Consider the following 25,499-nt stretch of genomic DNA (forward strand, 5'->3'; position numbering starts at 1 on the left):
GGAGGAGACCGCATGTGGGCGAGCGAGATAGACAAAAAGAAGGAGAGGGCAAGAGAGAGAGAAAGGCTGCTGTCACCTTCAGTGATGGTGGCGGCTCCCCGCTACTGCTGCCACTGAATAGATGTGAGGTCACTCTGGGTACTGGTGTGTGCGTATGCGTGTATGTGTGGAGTTGGGGGGGGGGGGGGGGGGGGGGGGGGCATAGGAGGAGTCTTGCTGCTGTTATTTGTAAAAGCTTTTGATGGATGATTACTCTGTGTGTGTGAGATAGAGGGAGTGAGGGAGTCCCCCCTCCACACCCCCTTTCTTTTTCTTTTTTTTCCTAGTGGCTCACTGTTCAGTGCACAATGACTCAATGAAAAGTAGAGGGGAGAGGCGAGCACACTGTACAGCTGCATGAGAGAGAGAGAGAGAGAGAGAGAGTAGAAGAAGAGAAGCCAATTGGAGGGAGCTCTAAAGCTGGTGACAAGTAGAAGAAGAGGACATACTCGTATTTTTTCCCTCCTCCTTTATTTCCCTGAAAGGCCACTCCAGGATCAAGTGGCAGTCGTTCAGTTTGAGCTGAACTTCACTTGGCTATGCTGCTGTCTCAGCCCCTTTAAACACTCTCCTGCTGGTTCTCACTTCTTTAAGGAGGTAGTACTGGTCAGTCATCCCGGGCAGAAGGAAGAGGGTAGGATCTGTTGGCTGGTTTCTGCAGTGTTGGGGAGCTCCGCAGGAGAGCAGAATGCCTGCTGGAAAAAGAGGGGATGGAGCTGGGTCAGGAGGCTGTGGGATGATTGCAGTGGACACAGGCCGGGCTCCTCAATCTTGGATGCAGGTGGTGTTGGCGTGGAGTGTTACGGTGCTGTTGGCAGGTCACGGAGGTGCAGAGGCGTGCCCCACTCCCTGCAGCTGCCTGAGCAACACGGTGGACTGCCATGGCCTGGGGATCCACACTGTGCCCAAAAACATCCCCAGAGGCACTGAGAGGCTGTGAGTACATATGCATTTATATTCTACTGCATCTCCGAGGACCAAATGTGTATAGACACATAGTAGGATGAGGGGAATCCTTCAAAGTGACGGCATATAGCTGCTCTTCACTTAAATAAACAAGGAGCTATTTAAATCTATGTTAATTATGAGTTTGGGTAAAGGTTTGCTTTATAGGTCAACATATCAGTATCTGCAGGAATATGATCTCACGTGTATAATTGTTAAAGGGCAAAAATGAGAAAACAAGGATGGAGTTTCAGAGTGAACAGGGTCTACAGTGGATGATTTAATTATCAGTATAGCCCACTCTTTTGAGGCATTTCACAGTACGCGTTGCATATTATTTCTTGTTTGTGTCAGTGTATATTCTGTTGTGGTGTCTCTCTTCATCTGTTGCCTGTTTAACCTCAGAAAACATGCACACATGATTGATCCACTTGAGTTTCAGGATTCAGTTGCTGCTCAGCAGCATAATTTCTCCACATCTCATGTTTCCAGTTATATGTTTAACTTTTTTTAAAAAAAAATCTACATCTTTTCAAAAAGGATGTATCGTAAAACTTCAAAAAACTTCTTCTCTTCCCCGGGACTTGTTTTTAATCCATTTTCTTCTGTTTCTCTTTTTATTTACTATAATATCGTGTCTTAATTTTTTAGTGGGTTTCTTTTCAGTAGGGCAAATGCACTGTGGAAGGAAAGCAGTGATAAAGAGTTCTCCTGAGCGCTGCACACATACCTCAGTCTAATGCAGTCAGTGCACAAATGGTAGGCAGTGGTAATGATGTGCTGGCCCACATCACATTAAAATTTACAGATTTGCTCAATATCGAGGCACCTGAAAAATAAGCACAGGAAGAAATTTGATAAATCTGAAAATTTGTCCTATGCTCCTCGCTTGCAAGTCATAATCTGCACTGTATTTTCAGACCAAATCTATCGTTTAGGCCTCTGTAATTAAAAGTATGTATTTTTAGCTTTAATAGAGTGTCAGGGCTGACCTACTGATCTGATTTTGATGAAACCAAATTATAACGACCCTTACATACTTACATGCTGTACAAACCTTCCTCGAGTGATTGTGGTTTCGTTGTTGGTTTCTTAGGTTTATAAAAATGTCTAGAAGTGTCTGTTTTACAACAGCCTGTGAAACACCATGGTAGGGTTTATCTTCTAATGCAGTAGATGATGACTGCTGGTAAAATATTGCTGCATATCTTTGCTAATGCCGTCTTGTGCTCGGTGTCTCGGTGTGTGAGTGCTACATGGTGCAAATTATCACCTTTACCAATGAGCCCTGTTTTTGCCTTTGATGGACTGCCTCTGCTATGACTCTATGGTACAGTCAAATATTAATTTCTGACATCAGGTTTGTGGTCTGCCTTTTTTGGCAATTATTGGTGCAAATAAGCACAATGCACCTCAACAGTGGACCCATGGATGCAAAGCAATGCTCCAGTATCAGCAAACACAAACTCCGCCGCAGTGAGGACAAATAAATTAGGAGGTACTTAATCTGTTTCTCTCCGCCTCTGAAGGTATGAATTGACTGGTTGTCTCAGTGCCTGGTGAACATGTATGTGTTTGTATATGGTGAGTGTATGTGTTTATTTCAGGTTGTTGAGTGCCTGTGTATGAATAATTGATGACTTTCAGGGGTGCCAGCAGAGAGATACATTATCCTTGGTCCTCTCTGGTTTACTGTAGCGTGGAGGATGTTTTCCCCTCTAAGGCTAATAGCTTTATGATCGGTAATGGGGGCTTGGGCTCTCGGTCAAAGAGAAATGGCCTGGAAAAAACTGTGAGCCTGTAGACACACTTGCCCATTTTTCTATTTATGTGAGATGGTGAGATATTAGATGGTGCTCTGCAGGGTGAGAGTAACTGACACAGTGGTGAAACTGAAAATTTTCACATAATTTTATTGCCATGAATGCCAGCACAGGTTCATTTAGATGAGCAGAAATGGGTAATAATATAAATTCTGCCTCCAGCTTGGTAATGTGGAAATGAATGCAGCTGTAGAGTTTTTATCTTCAAATGTAAAGCATGTTGAGGCAACTGTTGTTGTGATTTATATACTTATATGCATAAATGTGTAAATGACACTGGTGCTCTGGATAATATATGGAACACACTGTTTTTTACTTTCCATAGAGATTGTGTGTTGGACAGAAACTGATAGATACTCATGGTGGGATCTATAACCAGAGTAAAACAAAGACACTTTGATGTTTAGTTTTTCAGTCTTTGACTTCCAGACTCAACATTTTACATCTATTTTCTTTGGAAGGAACCCAATTGTTTTCTCTCCTACTGGAGGTGGGATAACCTGGACAGCTTCTGACTCAGCTTCACTAATGCAATCTGATCAATAGGGTTGTTGGTTTAACCTGTGCCACTGTCTGAAATGGGTATCATGCTCTTATTTCAATCAATCAATCAGGCTTTCTATACATAGCCAATGTGACCTTTTGACCCCTGAGTTGCATCTTTATTCCGCATTCTTCCCATCACGTGGTTATGTAGACTCAGGAAGACCCTGCCCTGCAGTGGAGAGTAACGACTCATTAGACAGCTATTTGTTAAAGGTCTTGTCGGCCAATTAGCATGTAAAGTGATCTGAGTGTGTGTATCAGCTGGACAGCTAGCCACTGGGGGAAAGAGAGTCGGCGTGATTGTGTGTGTGTGAGGGAGCAAAAGAGGGAGAGAGTGTATACAGTAATCCCTGGGCGACAGCCAGCAATAAGAGGGTCATTTATCAACGTGACTGCACCAGTCAAACTAAACACCCCTCCTCACTGGGATTGTCATGGCAACACTGAAAAATGGATGCCCCTTTGGGCCCTGATGAGCATGGTTATTTGAGAAGAGGAAAGTGTGTGTGAAAGCCATAGAGAGGAAAATCTGTGAAGAAATGCCGATGAGTACAGGAACGTGTGCGCTGGTACTAGACAAAACACTGCACTTATGAGGTTTTTGTGAAGGACTTTACTGAACACTTACAGATTGTTTTTGGAGTTTTCTGGTGCTGATCCGTTTAGTTTGTGTTTAATCCAGATTAAATTATCGTCATAAATCATAAAAACAAAACTTGTGTTTTTCCTGCTCTTGCTTTCATAACCAGGGCTTAGAGTGAAGTGGATCAACTTATAAGAAGGGCAGCATGATAAAAATAACCTGTCTGACAAAAATAAATAAACAGTCAGTTAGGTACAGTTAGTCAGTGTGATTCCTGGCTCAAAACTGATCTCTGGGGGCTACATATAAGCAGAATCGGTGCATGTACATTAAAGCCAATAAGCTACCACACAAGTTTTTAAAAAAAAAAAAAAAAAAAAAAAAAAAAAATGTTTTCATGTTTCTTCTGATATGAAAAAAAATGTCTGTTGTGCTTGAGTTCAACTGTAATTAACAAATCTCACTAAGAAGATAATTTGTATTGCTGTTCATTTTTAAAGGTGTCTAAAAATTCTTTCTTTACTAATTTCACTGTAAAAAGTGTCTCTGTGAAGTCTTTAAAAGGAATTGTGTGTGATTTTATGGAGAACACAACTGAAGTAAAACCAGAAATTGAGAAACAGCATGATTACTTATAAAGGTCAGGATGGTCCATTAAATATTTCATGGCACTGAAAAGTCAAAACTGTCGCTCCCTATTAGGAAATTTACTTAAATGTAGCAATTAATGCACTTAAAATGTCCGCTTATACCTTAATACATGATGCAATATTAAATAATGTGTCAAATGATCAGTTTAACCCTTGTATGGTGTTCGGGTCTGTGAGACCCGTTTTCAGTTTTTTTCAAAAGAACAATTAAACAATGAATTATTTTTTCAACCTGAAATTCATTGGCTTTGGCTTATTTTCTGTGAAGAACATAAATCCGAACTAATTTTCAATGACCTCATACTGTACCTCCCCCCACGCATTTACATTACATACAAGGTGTTCGGGTCCACTGGACCCAGGTCTAATAAAAGTGTTGAAAGTGTAGGTCCTGTGTTCCCACACTCTGTCTTCCTCCTTTCTGGTGCTGCTGATAGTGTTTTCTTCCCCTCCTGCTCGCGCACAAAGTTGCAACATTGTTGAAAATTCAACAATCAACACTGTCTGCTCTTACATTCCTGCACATTTTACCCTCTTTCTTGAGGGATCCCAATTTTATTTTCTCATACCGTGTCCCACCTGCAAATTAGGGGCATAATACTATAAATAAGACTTTGCCAGTGTGGTTCTTTATCACAACTGATCAAGATGGCAAAAGATTATCTGCTGCGAGGGCCATCCAATTGATTTTGGAAGAGAGAGGGGCTTCGGATGATGATGTTGACAAAGAGGGTTCAGAATATTTCACATTTCTGAAAATTCAGAGTCTGACAGTGACTTTGAAGAAGAGGATGAGGTTGAGCACCATTTAGTAACAAAACAAAGACGAGTACCCCATCTGCAGCCAGCTCCCGGACCAGAACAAGCCCACCAGACAGCAAGTGAAGAAATATGGATGTCAATAACTGGTGAAATTGAATGGTCTTCTTGCCCAAGAAATGAGCCACCCTGCAGAGCTGTTACTGTGATCAGCCAGGGCCAACACGGCTGACAGTTACTCATGTGCAGGACATCAAGTCTTCATTTGAGCTTTTCATCCCAGATTCCATCCAGAAAATTATTCTGGATTGCAGATCTAGAAGGAAGGTGTGTTTTTGGAGAGAGGTGGAAGGAGATGGACCAAATTCATCCAAGAACCCCAAAGGCCTACTTTGGGGTTCTTATCCTTGCAGGAGTTTTCAGGTCCAAAGGGGAATCCACAGAATCCCTGTGGGATGCAGAAACCTTTCCGTGCATCAATGTCTCTGGAAAACTTCCACAAAATTTCCAGGATTATCCGTTTTGATAACCGAGACGACAGACCAGCTCGACGGCAGAGAGACAAGCTATCTGCTTGGACAGTGTGGGATAAGTGTGTGCACCGCCTCCCCCTGTTTTACAACCCTGGGCCTAATGTCACCATTGATGTGCAGCTGATCCCATTTAGTTGTGAAACATATTGCTTCACGTGTAAATGTGTTGTGTCTTTCCACTCACTCCACTTGATTATAACTGATTTATTTTTTTATAACATTTTATAAAAAAAAAAAAAAAACCAAAACACGAGAAGCACATTGATTCATAAATGTGATCTAACAAAGGTAAAGGGAAAAAATTAACCATGTTTGCTGTTCATTTGGCTTGTAATTGGGATTAAGCAAACATCTGTTGAGTAATTTAACATAAAATTGTTTGATAGTGTTAATTTGGAAAGCCAAAACTCTAGCGGGTCCACCAGACCCATGAACACTGGCTGAGTAACAAAAATATGAACACCACACAAGGGTTAAAAAAAACAAAACAAAACAAAAAAAAAACTAAATTGAAAGGATGGCTAACTTGTTTGACTGGACAGAATGTGGTGAGTTTATGAAAATCAACGGTCCAGTAATCTAATAAGCCACCACACCAACTACCTTGAGTATTTCTCGTTATGTTCCTTGTGGATATTTACAGTGTGGACATCACTCCACCTTTTAGTTGTTGGCGTGAAACTGATGTTCATGTGACCGAACTTACTATTTTCACGAGTCATGACAGAAAATGTATCGTAATATAAAACACATTATATTCTTTGGCAACATCAAGGTGTGACCTCACTGAGTTTGTGTCTAGTTTGTCTGTAACACTGAAAAGCGTTTGTTCCAGGACTGGCATTTCTTAATTAGAGATAATGCACATTTCTGCTGGTTTAATCAGCCAAACAAAAATGGTCTACACTCTTTAAAGTGTCTCCCTGTGTCACTGCTAATGAATCCAAAACACAATTAGAAACACGAAATCTTAAAACAAACCTTAACTCAGTGTGCTTGTATGTGGGAGAGAGTGTGAGAAAGTGCAGGTTAAGGTCTGTGTCAGACTCAAGTTGATGGTCTTTGTGTCTAAAAGACAGAGAGAAAAATAAATGTGTGTGTGTGTGCGCGCGCTCACAAGTCAAATGTAAACAACTGAACGAGCCAGTCTCCTGCCACGCACGGCAGCCAGTCATGCACTGCAGATTTAAAAAGCACACTCCTGGTCTGTTCATTTCTTTTCCTGGATGGCATCATTATATAAATTGGGCATAAATCACTGATGAAAATGTTAATCAGAATGTCTACTTTCATAAGTATGTGTGTGTCATTACGGGTAGCTGCCAGCAAGACTGCTAATTGAGTGTGCGCAGGATTACTGTTAGTGCCCGACGCAGTGAACAAAGAGCAGGAAACCAAGACTCACACACCTCACACACCACGTGTGGCAACTGGTTTTGCCACTAATGAGGGACTCTAACACTGATTCAATGAAGATTTACCTCTCACCATAAATCCAGATAGAGATACAGATTTAGCTCCAATGACCCTAACCTAACCTGGATAGCTACTTACTTTAGTTACAAAGAAGTGAAGAGCTTAATTGTGACTAATAATAAAACTACTTACAGGTGGAATATTTTCCTGTCACGATGAGTTGTGTGGCTGTCAGTGGCTGGACCCACGTGCAGGACTTGGAGACAAAACATTAACTTAAACGACAGCTTTATTTGCTGGAGAGTCACCCTTGGCGATAAATAAACAACTTAAACTAACTAGACAGGAGATGCTGAAGGTAGACGACAATGGATACACACAACAAACGTGGAGGACGCAACAACTGACAGGGAAAAACACAGGGCTTAAATACATACTGAGGTGATTAGGGAATGTGAAACAGGAGGAGAGCACAGCTGGGACTCATCAGACGTGACAAGACAAGGGGAGGCAAAACTCAACACATTGACATAGTACACAGACTTTCAAAGTAAAACAGGAAACTAAACAGACGTGGACTAAACTAGGGGATACAGTGACAGAACAAAAGACACACTGACAGAGACGACTGTATACTAACAGAAGTAACACAGAACCACGACCTAAGAAGGAGAACACAAGAAATGCCCAGGACCTAGGGGTTAGGAATACTAGCGACAGAAATCAAACCCAAGAAAATCAAAACACATCATGAAATCAAAGATAACTAATACAAACAGAAAAACACTAAGTCCACAGACTCAGGACCGTGACATTTCCCCTTCAGTATTTGTTCTGTTTTACTGTCAATTTCATATTTTCCAGTCCTTTCCTTTTCATTTACACTAACTGCCACCTCAGCTTTTCCCACTGCCCCTCTTTCTCTCTCGTTCTCTCTCTCCACATCTCTCATCTAACCATTCTTCCTGCGGCCCCTCAGTGGAAAAGGTGCCCCTAATGAAGTGCCATTAGACCTGTGCATGTATGCTTGACTCTTAATATTAGTCTCATTCACCTTGGTGTGACTGAGGAGAAAGAGAGTTAACAGGAGAAAGGAGCAAAAGAAGTGAGAAGGAAAGCAGGACGAGAAAGAAAGAGTTTTTTTTTAAAGTTGACAGTAAAAGAAGAGAAAATGTGAAGGACAAGAATTGGTGAGGATGGGAGATGATGAAAGGCATAAGAGTGATAATAGAAGAGGGGAGGAGAGAAAACTGAAATTGCCTTTTACATCTGCAGTACAGTTTAGTGTTGACTCGGTAATCTTTCACAAAGTTGGTTTTAGACAGATTGTAATTTATCAATAAAAGCTGCCTGGTTTTCTTTTCATGTCAGGAAATGACTTTGTTCTGAACAGCAGAATTTTTTGCTGCCACTCTTTATTTCATGTATCCGTGAGTCTCTGGGTGGAATATTGGTCATGGTCAGATCTTGGGCCAAATGAAGCACTTGAGGGCTGGCTGGAAACAACCCGTGAAACCTGCTCCGTAGCATCTTGTACAGATTGTTCTGTTTTCATTTCACCAACAAAAGAAAGAGCCCACCCTGGGTTGCAGTGAGAAAGGCAGGAGGGGACATGCTTGGAGTTCTTCCAAACTTCAGTTGATTTTCTACTTCTACCTCAGTTTTTTTTCAGCTTCTCTTGATGACAATTAAGCCAGTTTGATGTTTGTTTAGACTTATCAACATCAAGATCCTGACAATTCAAACTTAGCTTGATGGATCCCTCCATTTCTAATAGAACTGTGGTTTGTACATGGCCAGCTGAATATGATCCTAGTCTGTAACACACCATTGGCACCAGCCTAGTCTCACAACAAAACATGAAACAGTCATGAAAAAGCAATATGATTTTCTGCATCCATGTACAGAGCAATCACACTGTATAGCCTAGTGTTCACAAATTTATAAGTAATTGTTTCAGTGAGCCCCGCTTAGCACCCCAGGAGACATAATAGCAGTTGTATTTTTACCCAATTTTTACCCAAGTTGTTGCTTATGTCTATGTTTAATCCTAACCAAGATATATACTACAAGATAAGGGGCGATCGTGGCTCAAGAGTTGGGAGTTTGCCTTGTAATCGGAAGTTTGCCGGTTCGAGCCCCGGCTTGGACAGTCTCGGTCGTTGTGTCCTTGGGCAAGACACTTCACCCATTGCCTACTGGTGGTGGTCAGAGGGCCTGGTGGCGCCAGTGTCCGGCAGCCTCGCCTCTGTCAGTGCGCCCCAGGGCAGCTGTGGCTACAATGTAGCTTGCCATCATCTGTGTGTGAATGGGTGGATGACTGGATATGTAAAGCGCTTTGGGGTCCTTAGGGACTAGTAAAGCGCTATATAAATACAGGCCATTTACAAATGATGTGTGAGGTGTATGACTTGACCTTGGGTGTTTGATGTAAGTAGCAAAATGATTCGCCTGACCTCTGACCGATTGACCCCTGTAAACACTTTTCGACTGTGTTTAAGTCCTTCATTCATCTCTTTTGTAAATTCTGCTCATATGATGCTTTAAAAGGATCATCTGTGGTATGCTCATTGGTTAACGACTTGTGATTGATAAGTTATTTGCAAGCATTTTCACAGTCAGCCCCACTCTTCTTTATCACATCCATTTGAAAAAACGTGTTTTGGCATTAAGGAAAACAGTTATTTCAGAGGTTCAGAATGGGACTTCATACACCACGAGAACTACATTTCTCTTTTATACTTTTAATGATTGAGATGACACAACATCCTTGGAAACGCACCTGGCTTAATTAGCTCCTTTAATGTGATGTTTATCTCTAATAAGGTCTGGAATTCAATCACAGCTAACCTAAAACAAAATCAACAGACGAGTTTAAACCAGGACCAAAATGTACAAGAGCAATAACTGAGGACAGCAAAGCAGCAGTATATTAATAAAAAGCAAACAATAAAAAACAACAACCCCAACTATAAATCTGCAGCCACAAGTCTTTTTGTGTCAGTGTGATATAAATGTCATAATCAGACACTGGACTTGAGGGTCTGTGCAGATACCAGTACACCTCTTTTTTTTCTGACTGCATGGGCTTGTCCATGAAGATTTACATTACAGTCCACCATTGAAGGCGCCGGACTTCAAAGATGTATAACAGGATTGGCCAGTGGGCTGATGTGTCTCCAGTTGTCCGCGTCTGTGTCAACAACATTTATGATCAAGTCTGAAAGGGGGGCTACCTGGCAGTACACAGAAGCAACCTCATGTGTTGGGTTCTGAATTCCAACTCATAACAGCTGCACTGAAAAGATGAATTTAGCGACCACGTTTTCTTGGGTTCAACGACAATAACAGTCTAACAGCATAATGTAAGGCTTGTACCACTGAAAATCCTCCAGTGGACCATTAGTTTCTGCTGGGTAAATTAAAACGGTGCCCCCTTAATTGCACTGCAAAGGCACAAATTCTAGTAAATTATTGCTCACATATTTTAAAAAATAAAATGAAATTCAACTACCGAAAAATAAGAGAATACTTCTTGGAGTCTTCAAAATTAAGCATCATTGGCCCTAAATTTGCCTTTTCGACCAGTACCTACTCAGATCGTCTCGACAGGCTTTTCTGTTGGGTGGCTAGGGTTCCAAGCAATCAGAAAATGTGATGCCAATAGACTAGATGCCACCGATTGGCTAGTAAGTGGGGTCACTTGATGAGTCACGAGAGCATCTCCTTCACAAAACCCAATATTTTTTTAAACTCGACAACATTACAGGACTTTTGGCCGTGTTGCTATAATTGTAATGCAAAACGATCGAAACCAAGTAGAGTCGAGTCACATCGAGCTAAGTAGGTACTAGTGGAAAAGGGCTATTAGCTATCATGCTCCATCCACCTGGAAATACAGTTTCTGTTACAGTTTCTTTTAATTGGTTTGGTACTATTTTCACAACTAAAGTGTGCATTTTCAAATCTCTCAGTACAAAACTCACATTTGATCACATTTGTAACACCACTAGTCATTCTTTCAAATCTGATGTCATGAGTTCATTGTATTTGCACATATTTTCATTCCAGTTAATCATTGTTGCAGAACATATGATCATTGTGATATATTCTGAGAACATTTGCTTTACTCACCCAAACAAAACAGTAAGATCTTTTTTCAACGTAGTACTTTTACCAATCATTTCATACAGGAGCAAATAATACAAGGTAAGCGTTTCAAATTGTCCTTGGTGATGAATGAGTGTAACTGAACTGTAAAACTTTACACAGCAAATATTACACTTATGTTCAGTGTTACGACCCGGCTCAAAAGCCGCAACATAAAAACAGAGATGAATAACAGAGTGTGGGTGAGAAGAGGTTTCATCCTAAAATGGAAAACCAGGTTGGCTAAAATGGCTGGTGCCACCAAGGCAAAGACTAGTGCACTGTCGGGAAGCTTGCCTCAGGTATGCTTTTATCCACACCTGACTAGGTGTGGCCAATTAGCACCAGCTGAAAACACTGAGACGATTAGAAGCTGCAGAGGGACGTAACACCTCCTCCCTTAAAAGGGTTCCTCTAGGACCCCTAAACAAATTAAAAGTCCCTCTGAAGCCTTGATCCCTCAAAAGTAACTTGGCATCTTTAAGCATGGATGCCCCTACATGAGGATCTGAAGTTGCCACACTGAACACACAAAAAGTAACATGTGACCAACACAAAGGAGCACAACAGTCAAACCCAAAATGATTACCTGACCTGCTACAACACAAAACCCAAAGTAGCAAACAAATAATCACAAGTGATCTGTTGTCTCCACCACACAGTCACATACAAGTGGCCCTATACCACAACAAGTTACTCTAATCCAAAAAGTTCAGTAAATCAAGCACACTAGTGACCAACCACAAAATAGAGAGCTATGGCCACACAATGATCACATCAAGGGTGGCTCAGCACCCCACAGTGTTATTGCCATCACCTGGCCAACAACACTCACAAGTGATCCAACAAAATAGCCATATTCCCCACAACACTAAAGGTCACATCACAAAACGCTCACCTCACAAGGATCTCATTAGCATCTATCAACACTGACATATGCACACACGGTGTACACACAATGCCAACTTAAAAACAGCCTACCTGCCTCAGCTACAGACCATAATCATGAATGGTCTCAAACCTCCTACCAAGTTTGGTGCCACTGATTTACTATGTGCAACTCCCAGCCTAAAACACTAAAAACAAAAAAAACCCTTACTTTTCCTACCCTAGTCTTCAGTGGTGTACCAGGCTCGAGGCAACTTTAAACGCGAACTCGAGAGCAGGCAGCAGACCAGAGATATAGTCTTCTACCAAACTCTGAAGCGTACCCCCACCCAGGATAGCCACCAAACACAATAAACTAAAACAATAAAGCAAAACAACAAACAAGTGCTTCGATGGAAGGGCAGCACAGTCACCCAGCTGAAACACACTTACTAAAGGGAGTTTGCACAGTTACACTGAACACCATCACTCACCCACTTAAAAGCAAAACAAAAGACTGATATTCAGTCTCCACTAAAATGTCCAAAGATCCCGGACGAGCCCCCACTTATGTTACGACCCGGCTCAAAAGCCGCAACATAAAAACAGAGATGAATAACAGAGTGTGGGTGAGAAGAGGTTTCATCCTAAAATGGAAAACCAGGTTGGCTAAAATGGCTGGTGCCACCAAGGCAAAGACTAGTGCACTGCCGGGAAGCTTGCCTCAGGTATGCTTTTATCCACACCTGACTAGGTGTGGCCAATTAGCACCAGCTGAAAACACTGAGACGATTAGAAGCTGCAGAGGGACGTAACATAACCAAAATTTATATATATATATATATATATATATATATATATATATATAGCTGGATAGCGTAGTGGTTAGACTACACGCCTTTGGAACAGAGGATCGCAAGTTCGATTCCTGCCTGGGGCGTCTGTATCCAGTAAGGGTCCTAAGGCTAGACCCCCTATGCTAAGCAAGCCTACCGCAGACATGAGCGAGACAGATAAATATGAAGGCATGCCGGCTCGGACGTCGCCCGGATCAACAAGGTCCGCGTCAGGTGTTGAGGAACCAGGGCACCCTGACGAAAAGTGGGCTACTGGAACAAGAAGGCATCGGTGGGCAAGAGACGAAAACAGGGCGTTGTTGGAATGCTACTATGCAAGTAACCCCGGCGGAAGGGGCTACATGAATAGGATGAGGGACCTATGGATTCTTCGATACCCAACATCCACAATGACGGCGAAACAACTAGTAGCTCAGTGTTCCAACATTCGAAAGAAGGGACTGCTCTCACAGCTAGAGATTGACGAGGTACAACACAAATGCTACGGCAAGGAGGAGTCAGGACGCCAGGTCAGGGGGGAGATATCATCACCCCCACCCGAGATTGGGTACATAGCCCCAAGTGCGATAGGAGAAGGATCGTTGAGTGCGAGAGGAACTGACCTGAAAAATAGGATCATGGCCAAGCTTGAAACCTGGATCCCGCGTAGCCGGTTACCAAGATTACGTGAAGTTCCCTCAGAAGGTCTGCTAGATGATGTTAATGCAGCACTACGGGCAATACCTACAACCACGATTACCGACACTAACAAGCTGATCTACAATACGGCAACAGTGATCAGTGAGATGCTTGGCTACAAGTTGAACAGCGACAAGGGGCAGTACCCTCCATGGAGAAGGAGGCTAGAGGGCAAGATCAAAGTAGCACGGAGGGAGGTTAGCCAACTAACGGAGTTGCAGAAAGGTGCGACAAATAAGGTGCCTAAGAAATACAGCAAGCTGTCCATACCTGAGGCCTTGGAAACTGCCAAGCAAAGACTCACAGCCTTGGCCAGCCGCTTGAGGAGGTACACCAGAGAGATAGAAGGCAGGAGAATAAACCAGCTGTTCTCCACAGAACCAGCAAAGGTGTACTCTCAGTGGCAAGGGAACAATAAGAGAACAGCACCACCAAGGCTGGAGACGGAGCAATACTGGAAGAGCATATGGGAGAGGGATGCAACCCATAACGGCAATGCTCAGTGGCTAGAGGATCTGAGGGCTGACCACAGCGACCTCCCTGAACAGGGTCCAGTAACCATCACAGTGGCAGATATCCAAGAAAGGGTCTCCAGTATGAAGAGTTGGACAGCACCAGGGCCCGACATGGTTCACGCCTACTGGCTGAAGAAGCTGACTGCACTCCACGAGCGTCTGGCAGCACAAATGAACCAGCTGCTAGTTAACGAGAGACACCCGGAATGGCTAACTGAAGGCCGGACGGTCCTGATCCCCAAGGACCCCAAGAAGGGACCGGTCCCCTCCAACTACCGACCAATAACCTGCCTCAGTACTACATGGAAGCTCCTGTCAGGCATCATATCGGCTAAGATGAACAGGCACATGGGTCAATACATGAGCGGGACACAGAAAGGAATTGGCAAGAATACCAGAGGCGCAAAACACCAGCTACTGGTAGACAGAACAATCAGCCGAGACTGCAAGACCAGACGGACCAACCTGTGCACTGCCTGGATTGATTACAAGAAGGCCTATGACTCAATGCCCCACAGCTGGATACTGGAATGCCTAGAATTGTACAAGATCAATGGGACCCTAAGAGCCTTCATCAGGAACTCAATGGGGATGTGGCGTACAACACTAGAGGCCAACTCCAAGCCCATAGCACAAGTCACCATCAAGTGCGGGATCTACCAAGGAGATGCTCTGTCCCCACTGCTGTTCTGCATAGGCCTGAACCCCCTCAGTGAGATCATTAACAAGACTGGCTACGGATACCGACTACAGAACGGAGCAGTTGTCAGCCACCTCCTGTACATGGATGACATCAAGCTGTATGCCAAGAGTGAACGAGACATCGATTCACTGATCCACACTACCAGGCTATACAGCAATGACATTGGAATGTCGTTCGGACTGGAGAAGTGTAGTCGGATGGTAACAAAGAGAGGGAAGGTAGTCAGAACTGAGGGGATTGAACTACCAGAAGGCAACATTGCAGACATAGAGGACAGTTACAAGTACTTGGGGATCCCACAGGCGAATGGGAACCATGAAGAGGCCGCTAGAAAAGCTGCAACCACCAAGTACCTGCAGAGGGTCAGGCAAGTCCTGAGGAGTCAGCTGAATGGTAAGAACAAGATCTGGGCCATCAACACGTACGCCCTGCCCGTGATCAGGTACCCTGCTGGGGTAATAGGCTGGCCAAAGGAGGAGATAGAAGCCACTGACATAAAGACAAGAAAGCTCCTTACCATGCATGGAGGGTTTCACCCCAAATCCAGCACCCTGAGGCTGTACGCTAAGCGGAAGGAAGGGGGCCGGGGACTGGTGAGTGTCAGCACCACAGTCCAGGATGAGACAACGAACATCCAAGAATACATTAGGAAGATGGCCCCAACTGACCGAGTGCTCAGTGAATACCTCAGGCAGCAGAAACCCAAGAAAGAGGAGGGAGACGAGGAACCATCATGGAAGGACAGGCCCCTGCACGGTATGTACCACCGGCAGATAGAGGAGGTGGCTGATATCCAGAAATCCTACCAGTGGCTGGACAAAGCTGGACTGAAAGACAGCACAGAGGCACTAATCATGGCAGCACAAGAACAAGCTCTGAGTACAAGATCCATAGAGGCTGGGGTCTATCACACCAGGCAAGACCCCAGGTGCAGGCTGTGTAAAGATGTCCCAGAGACAATCCAGCACATAACAGCAGGGTGCAAGATGCTAGCAGGCAAGGCATACATGGAACGCCATAACCAAGTGGCCGGCATAGTGTACAGGAACATCTGTGCCGAGTATAACCTGGAAGTCCCGAGGTCAAAATGGGAGATGCCCCCAAGGGTGGTGGAGAATGACCGAGCTAAGATCCTGTGGGACTTCCAGATACAGACGGACAAAATGGTGGTGGCTAACCAACCGGACATAGTGGTGGTAGACAAACAGAAGAAGACGGCCGTAGTGATCGATGTAGCGGTTCCGAATGACAGCAACATCAGGAAGAAGGAACACCAAGAAATACCAAGGGCTCAGAGAAGAGCTCGAGAGGATGTGGAGGGTGAAGGTAATGGTGGTCCCTGTGGTAATCGGAGCACTAGGTGCGGTGACTCCCAAGCTAGGCGAGTGGCTCCAGCAGATCCCGGGAATAACATCGGAGATCTCTGTCCAGAAGAGCGCAGTCCTGGGAACAGCTAAGATACTGCGCAGGACCCTCAAGCTCCCAGGCCTCTGGTAGAGGACCCGAGCTTGAAGGATAAACCGCCCGCAGGGGCGTGCTGGGTGTTTTTTTAAATATATATATATATATATATATATATATATATATATATATATATATATACACACATACATACATACATACATACATATATATACACATATACACATATACATATACACATATACATATATACACATATACACATATATATATATATATATATATATATATATACACACATATACATATATACATATATACATATACACACACACACACACACACACATACACAGACACACACACACACACACACGAAAAAGGGAGAAAAAACAACAAGTCATTTACATAAGCACAATATATTTTGTATTTTATTTTCATCACTTTTACACAATTAATCAAGCCGGTCATTAACATTGGGCCATAAATTTTCATCAACATCACAGTGGATGTCTTCGTTGTTCAGGCACCGTGGGAAAAATCTCCTGGCATGACGAATCCAGGCTTGACATTGCTCAGCAGTTATATCACCACAAGTTTCACACATGGCTTGAAGAAGGGAGACATGCTCATGGGGATGGCGATCATACACCTTCCACCTCCATGTAGAGAAGAATTCCTCAATTGGGTTGAGGAAAGGGGAATATGGTGGAAGATAGAGTGTCATGAAGCGAGGATGTGTTTGAAACCATTCCTGAACCAGCTGTGCATGGTGGAAGCTGACATTGTCCCACACAACAACATAGACAATGTCTTCTCCCTGACAGGCCTGCTCCAGTTCATTTAAAAAAAAACTATCAGGTGTTCAGTGTTGTATGACCCTAGAACTGGTCTACAGCCTACCACACCATCTTCAGATATAGCTGCACCCATTGAGATGTTTCCTCCACGTTGTCCAGGGACTTGGATGGTAGCCCTTTGTCCAATAAGGTTACGTCCTCTGCGTCTAGTTTTTGCCAGATTGAAACCGGCCTCATCAACAAAAATATACTTGTGATGATTCACAGCAGTGTCCAGCTCCATCACCCTCTAAAATGATAATTTAGTTAGTTTTTTTTACAACTAATAGTTGTCAGTACTGTTACAGTAATTGCATGCCAGTTTAGTGTTGTACCTGAATATATTCTGAACGCAGTTGTTTCACCCGGACATTGTTCCTCTCAAAAGGAACCAAGTAAATTTGTTTCATGGAAACCTGGTGCTTCTTCAAAAGCCGGGCAATCGTTGGAAGGCTAATTGATGGCACATTGGCAAAGGTGTCATTGTTGTTCTCAATAGCCTGTTTGATTTCAGACAGCCGTATGTCATTCCTTGCCCTGACCATTTCCACCACAGCCAACTCCTGCTGGTCAGTCAAAACACGTGGGCGACCACCACCAGGTTGTCTCCTGTTAATTCTGAGGACAATCATATACTGTCAATATTGAAGTATTACAAATTACATTAGTGTAAACTGACAATTACATGTTGTTCATCTATACAATAGAGTACTATATTTTAGAAGGGAAGTTGCTATAGCAGACATACCGGTTTTCTTGGCGAAAAGTTCTGATGATAGAGCTGACAGTTGACCTTTGTAAATTAGGCTGTACCAACCTGGCAGCCTCAGCCATGGTAAGGCCTCTGTTAACCACATGGTCAACAATGATGGCCCGGACTTCATTAGAGATGATGGTGCGTTGTCTTCTGCCTACATTTCTCTGAAGACCACCTCTCTGTCGAGGAGCACCACCACCTCTTTCTCCTTGTCTGTGTCCACCTCTCTGTCGGGGAGCACCACCACCTCTTTCTCCTTGTCTGTGTCCACCTCTCTGTCGAGGAGCAGCACCACCACCTCTTCGATGAAGGTTTCCTCTCCCTACGAGTCTATCCTGCTCCATATTTGAACAGTGCAAAGTCTCAAACACAGTTCTACTTATATGGTAACTAATTGTGATCATCAGGGGGAAACAATTAGCAATTAGTATTTCTAGATTGAAAGCTCTTGCAGCAATGTGTAACTTACAAATGACCAGACAACAATCAGTCAAGTTGAAAATCCATGGACATAATGGATGATTCATTGATTGAACATTAAGATCAGTTGAATTAAATGATAGACAAATGTATTAAACTGAATAATAAGAGATGCAAATCAAAAATTTGATAGTGATAACATTATGAAAGGCAGTAACTGTGAACAAAACATTTATTTAGATGAAACACTTATTTTGTGTAGTGAAAAGGATATTTTGTCATTATGTGTATTGTACTGACACAATTGAAAATATGCTGAAATGTTTGAAAAACGTGCACTTTTGATGATCTGTTGTGATATAAGTACTAAGAGTTTTGAAAATGTACCAATTGCTTGTGAAAACTGCGCCAAACCAATAAAAAAAAACTGTAGTGGAATACAAAAATGGAGGCTTGCTAGTCCTGAGATTTTTATTTTACATTTAAAAAGACAAAGCAACAAAAACATATTTGACTTTTTAGCTAATATATGCCTGTTACCTAGTCAAGGTAGGCAAAACAATTCATAGCTGCATTTAAATAACTTAAGTGCATTTCTAGGTGCAGCAGTTTTTTGGTTACAATGCAGGCTTTTGCATTGTTTTATTTCAGTGCTGTTTTTATGGTGTATCTGATATCCTGCTGTTAGTGTTGTTCCTGTGTCATTAAAATAATGTTAGAGGATCAACATCTGACCAATTACGTTGTGATGTCATAGCTTTGGAATTTGGAGGGGAGCGAAAGCCTTTGCCATACGACAACTCTCTTCTAGAACAAATGGTTGGTATTCCTAATGTTTTCTTTATTATTTTATATATAATATAATAAATATATTATCAGATTTACTGTTAGTCAAATTCAGGTTACTAATATTGGTTTGCTAGAGATAGTTTATAATACCATTTGCTGACTTTATTGGCTAATGCTAACTGAATACTCAGACATGACTAGTCAGTTGCAATATCTTGATGCAGCTCAATCATCCAGGTAAGTAAATTCCAAAAGGCTGATTCGGTTCATCTGGACGTAGCATTTTCAGTGGGAGAAACATTTCATCGCTGATCCACATGACTTCTTCAGTCTCAGCTGACTGGAGGTTTCCCCAACCGCAGTCTATTTACACTTACAGGCCAGTGGACACTCTTTCAATGAGGATGTACACATCCTGGACAGGAAGGAGCGCGGAGTCAAGGAGGCCATATACGTGAAAAGGGAAACACCGTCTTTGAATCAAGGAGGAGGCCTAAGGGTACATCTGTCACCATCTTACAATGTTGTGATTGCAGCCATTCCCCAACTCTCTGTGAATGGCACTCATGGCCATTGATCAGTGGTTATGATAATTTGCATATTAATGATCAAGGAACTGACCTCCCAGTCCAGTGGTGCTGGTTTCAGTCACTGTGCAAATGTACTGTTTATAAGATTGGGGAAACCTGCAGTCAGCTGAGAATGAAGATGTCACTTCGAATAGTGACGAAACGTTTCTCCCACTGAAAATGCTACATCCAGATGAACAGAGTCAACCTTTTAGGAGTCACTTGCAAAAACACTTTTATGATGATGCAGAAATAACAAAAACACAAGCACAGAGTTTCTGTTTGCATACTGGTTTGCAACTTCTTTTTCTTTCTTTCTTTCTTTCTTTCAAATAAACACAGTTTTATAAATTTGAGGTTTTCACGATTTTTCAAACTAAAATGACACCCACACCCTCTCGACGCCCCCCATCAATCATTCGTTAAAATACATACAACATTTAGGAGCTGTTAACTTGCTTTTGCTGTGTGTCATGGTAAACGGAGATTGATGCTGACACTTTGTTGACAGTGGTTTTAAACTTACCAGAAATAACAAAACAAACTTAATGTAAACTGCAGTCTTTAGAGATTTAGACACATCCATTATTTGGGGTGAAATTTGACTTGAGATTGATTTGTTTTCCGTTTCTGGACTCCATCCATTAAACAAGTCGGTCCTTGGCTGAGACGTGGCTAGGTGGATGTCAACAAAACAAATGCAGTTTCAGTTAAATACAGTTTTGCACCACAGTTCCAAACAAAGAAACCCGATGAGATGGAGGTTTAGGATGGGACTGCATTGCAGTGTTGTTTAGTAAACAGGTGATGGAGCAGAAAAAGTCTTAGATTTCCTTGTTGTTTATTCCAGTCTGTTTAGACTGTATGCTGTTACTCTCTCTCTCTCTCTCTCTCTCTCTCTAATGACTGTGTGTGATTTTGTGAGGAGGAAGATTGTGTTTGTGCTCGGTGTGTGTAGCTTGATACTTCACTGGCCCTTCCGTCTTGTACGGATGCTCAGTTGACTAGCAGATTAAAATGACCCATTTGCATCGACTGGCCGAGTGCCTGCTCAGATGTATCTAACGGTCCTGTGCTTGGGCGCACGTCTAAGTGTTTGTGTTTTATTTCTTTAATTGTTTTCTGCTTTATACCAAAGCTTACTGGTATGTATTGCCATTCTTCTTATTTACTTATTTGTCATATTTTTTTCTTTTTAAATTAATTTTTAGTTTTTAGCCACTTTTGAGTAGTTGGAGACGTTACTTTTTTAAAGTAGGAAATCTCTGTGTAAAAACTCAAGTAGAGCGCCAGAAGGAGGAGAATGTGAAGAGTATTGTAGTCGCTGATGTGTGCTCAAATGAATCTTAAGATGTTTGTTTTTGACTCCTGGCATTCTCACAGTTTGCCAGTATTTCTATTCAACGACATAAAGTGAACTCTAATATATCTTATATCTTTACATTGTTCGCGCCATCCACCAAACATACCCCATCTCATTGTCTTATTAAGTCGCCCCAATTACTGCTCTCCTACCATGTCAGATGTGACAGTGGAAAGCAGAGCTGAGCGGATCAACTGCCTCATTGCCCATTAGGGCGGTGATGGTGTGTGTGTGTGTGTGAGACGCGTTCTGCTTTAATGAGATATTGTTTGGCAGAGTCGCCACTCGAGGGGAGTCTGTCGCTTAACTGACCCCTGACCCCGACATGCTGCACAAAACTCAATTAACCACGCATCACTGAGGCTGTATTTGTGCTCGTCTCTCCCCTCGTGTCCCTTTCCTTTTTCTTATACAAAAAGACAAAAACAAATTATGAGCATTTTCACACTTAGCACCTTATCATTTCTACCTTGGTGTTTTTCTGAGCATCCATACATGTGAAAATGGTATCATCATCACCATTGTACTGTATATGCCACTCTGCTTCCTGATGCTTGGTTCGTCTTTGCCGTTTAACTGTCAGTGTAATTTCACACACATCCAGGGAATTATTCTGGACCCCCTGCCTCGACCTGTTGCCATCCACCCCTCCCTCCCTCTCTTATAGCCAATCCCCTGCTTTTTCTTCCCTCTCTTTCTCTTCAAATGACCTCATCCACAAAAATTATATCTTCGAGGAGACTATGCTCCTTATATATACATATATATATATATATATATATATATATATATATATATATATATATATATATAGATAGATAGATAGATAGATAGATAGATAGATAGATAGATAGATAGATAGATAGATAGATAGATAGATAGATAGATAGATACAGTGGGGCAAAAAAGTATTTAGTCAGCCACCGATTGTGCAAGTTCCCCCACTTAAAATGATGACAGAGGTCAGTAATTTGCACCAGAGGTACACTTCAACTGTGAGAGACAGAATGTGAAAAAAAAATCCATGAATCCACATGGTAGGATTTGTAAAGAATTTATTCGTAAATTAGGGTGGAAAATAAGTATTTGGTCACCTCAAACAAGGAAAATCTCTGGCTCGCACAGACCTGTAACGTCTTCCGTAAGAAGCTTTTCTGTCCCCCACTCGTTACCTGTATGAATGGCACCTGTTTGAACTCATCATCTGTATAAAAGACACCTGTCCACAGCCTCAAACAGTCAGACTCCAAACTCCGCCATGGCCAAGACCAAAGAGCTTTCGAAGGACACCAGGAAAAGTATTGTAGACCTGCACCAGACTGGGAAGAGTGAATCTACAATAGGCAAGCAGCTTGGTGTGAAAAAATCAACTGTGGGAGCAATCATCAGAAAATGGAAGACCTACAAGACCACTGATAATCTCCCTCGATCTGGGGCTCCACGCAAGATCTCATCCCGTGGGGTCAAAATGATCATGAGAACGGTGAGCAAAGATCCCAGAACCACACGGGGGGACCTGGTGAATGACCTGCAGAGAGCTGGGACCAAAGTAACACGTCTGGCACCATCAGTAACACACTACAACGGCAGGGAATCAAATCCCGCAGTGCCAGACGTGTTCCGCTGCTGAAGCCAGTGCATGTCCAGGCCCGTCTGAAGTTTGCCAGAGAGCACATGGATGATACAGCAGAGGATTGGGAGAATGTCATGTGGTCAGATGAAACCAAAGTAGAACTTTTTGGTATAAACTCAACTCGTCGTGTTTGGAGGAAGAAGAATACTGAGTTGCATCCCAAGAACACCATACCTACTGTGAAGCATGGGGGTGGAAACATCATGCTATGGGGCTGTTTTTCTGCCAAGGGGACAGGACGACTGATCCGTGTTAAGGACAGAATGAATGGGGCCATGTATCGTGAGATTTTGAGCCAAAACCTCCTTCCATCAGTGAGAACTTTGAAGATGAAATGAGGCTGGGTCTTCCAACATGACAATGATCCAAAACACACCGCCCGGGCAACAAAGGAGTGGCTCCGTAAGAAGCATTTGAAAGTCCTGGAGTGGCCTAGCCAGTCTCCAGACCTCAACCCCATAGAAAATCTGTGGCGGGAGTTGAAAGTCCGTGTTGCTCGGTGACAGCCCCAAAACATCACTGCTCTCGAGAAGCTCTGCATGGAGGAATGGCCCAAAATACCAGCTACTGTGTGTGCAAACCTGGTAAAGACCTATAGTAAACGTGTGTGAATGTGTGTGTGAATGGGTGGATGACTGAATGTAGTGTAAAGCGCTTTGGGGTCCTATGGACTAGAAAAGCGCTATACAAATGCAGGCCATTTACCATTTGACCTCTGTTATTGCCAACAAAGGTTATGTTACAAAGTATTGAGTTGTATTTTTGTTATTGACCAAATACTTATTTTCCACCCTGATTTACGAATAAATTCTTTACAAATCCTACCATGTGGATTCATGGATTTTTTTTTCACATTCTGTCTCTCACAGTTGAAGTGTACCTCTGGTGCAAATTACTGACCTCTGTCATCATTTTAGGTGGGGGAACTTGCACAGTCGGTGGCTGACTAAATACTTTTTTGCCCCACTGTATGTATATATCCACAGACGAGGGGCCTATGCTCCTCATATATATATATATATATATATATATATATACACACACACACACATAGATAACACAAGTAAACACAAAATGTATTTACTAAATAAAGGTGTTTTTTATTGGGGGTAAAATAAATCCAAACCAAGAATTGAGAGTATGAATTAATTTATTTTTTGAGAAGCTGAAATCATATATTCTAATACTTGAGATGTTGTATTTGATGATACCGTATGTAACTATAAGCCATAATGAGCCATATTAAAACAAAAAGGCATGAAATATTTCACTTTGCATGCAATGAATATAAAATATGTTAAAGTTTACCTTTTTGAATGAAATTACGAGAAAACTGAATTTCATGACAATTTTTTCAGTTTTATTTGATAGACTCAGTGAAGAGAATGATGGGAAAGTAGGGGCAGCGAGAGAAGGGGCAAGACATGCAGCAAGGGGCTGCGGGACGCACTCGAACTATTAATTAAAAATATCATGCATGCGGCTCTACCACAGTTTAATTCTAACAGAGAGACCCTTCAGTAATGTGTACTTTAAAAACAACATAAATGGCCTTCTGGCTTTTCTGTGTCATGAAAGTGGCTCTCTTTTTACTCGGCTAAATTCATGGTAATTTATGATAAACACATAACTCAAGAGTAAATTATGTTCAACATTTCATTTTAAAAATGAAGTTTCTTTAGAAAAAGAAACATTTAAATATTTGGGAATAAATGTAACCCGCACAATGATGGAGTTGCGGATTCATAATTTTGACATGTTGTTAGAACAAACATCACAAGATTTTAAAAAATGGGCAACACTTCCAATCTCATTAGCAGGCAGAATTAATATAGTTAAAATTGCAGTCTTACCAAAATTTCTCTATGTTTTCCAAATGATTAAGACAGATTTAGACAGATTAATAGCAACATTTATTTGGAAAAATTCAAATCCCAGAATGGAAAAAACATATTTGGAAGTACCAAAAGAGGCTGGGGGGCTAGGGTTGCCAAATTTTATCTTTTAACACTGGGTGGCTAATATCACCAAACTATTGCACTGGAAATATGTTTATGAGAATAGCGAGGGTGAGGGTAAAAATGGAACTGATGTCTAATCCACTTCCCCTCCTAACCTTATCCCTAGCTCTAAATCAAAAACAGAAAATAACAATTCCAGTTGTAAGAACATCTATTCGAATATGGCTTCAATTCAGAAGGCACTTCTGTTTGCAACAGGTTAGTACATTTTTGCCTGTTGCTTTTAACCCTTTGTTGCCATCCATTTCAGATAAAGCATTCCAAATTTGGCATAATAATGGTTTGAAGTTTTTTTTACAATTTATTTTCAGGAGAAACTTTTAACACCTTTGACGCTCTGATGAGAGATTACAATATACCCAGCTCACATATGTTTAAATACCTGCAAATATGAAGTTTTTCAAAAACATTGTTTCCTTCATTCCCCTACCTACCTTCTAAAAATCAAGTGGATACTATTTTGGAAATAGATCTTTTGGCAAAAGGAGAATCTCCGTCATATACAAACTGATACAGAGCTTAAGGCCTATTACTTGGGAAAAAATAATTGGGAAAAAGACATTGTGGTGGATTTATCTGATGATGAGTGGAGATCTTGCTTGAATCGTATACATATTTCCTCCC

General features: G+C 42.0%; 1 protein-coding gene across 1 annotated transcript in view; it reads left to right on the forward strand.

The window, feature by feature from the left end:
• Window positions 1-338: 338 nt before the first annotated feature.
• The window catches only part of slit1b (slit homolog 1b), an 82,374-nt gene continuing 57,213 nt past the window's right edge, over window positions 339-25,499 (forward strand). The window contains exon 1 of the mRNA XM_080881552.1: window positions 339-975. Coding sequence (XP_080737678.1) covers window positions 728-975 — 248 coding nt within the window. The 5' untranslated portion in view covers window positions 339-727. The remainder of the gene's footprint in view (window positions 976-25,499) is intronic.

Source organism: Rhamphochromis sp. 'chilingali' (assembly GCF_963969265.1).
Source record: "Rhamphochromis sp. 'chilingali' genome assembly, chromosome: 4".
In the NCBI taxonomy this organism is placed as follows: domain Eukaryota; kingdom Metazoa; phylum Chordata; class Actinopteri; order Cichliformes; family Cichlidae; genus Rhamphochromis; species Rhamphochromis sp. 'chilingali'.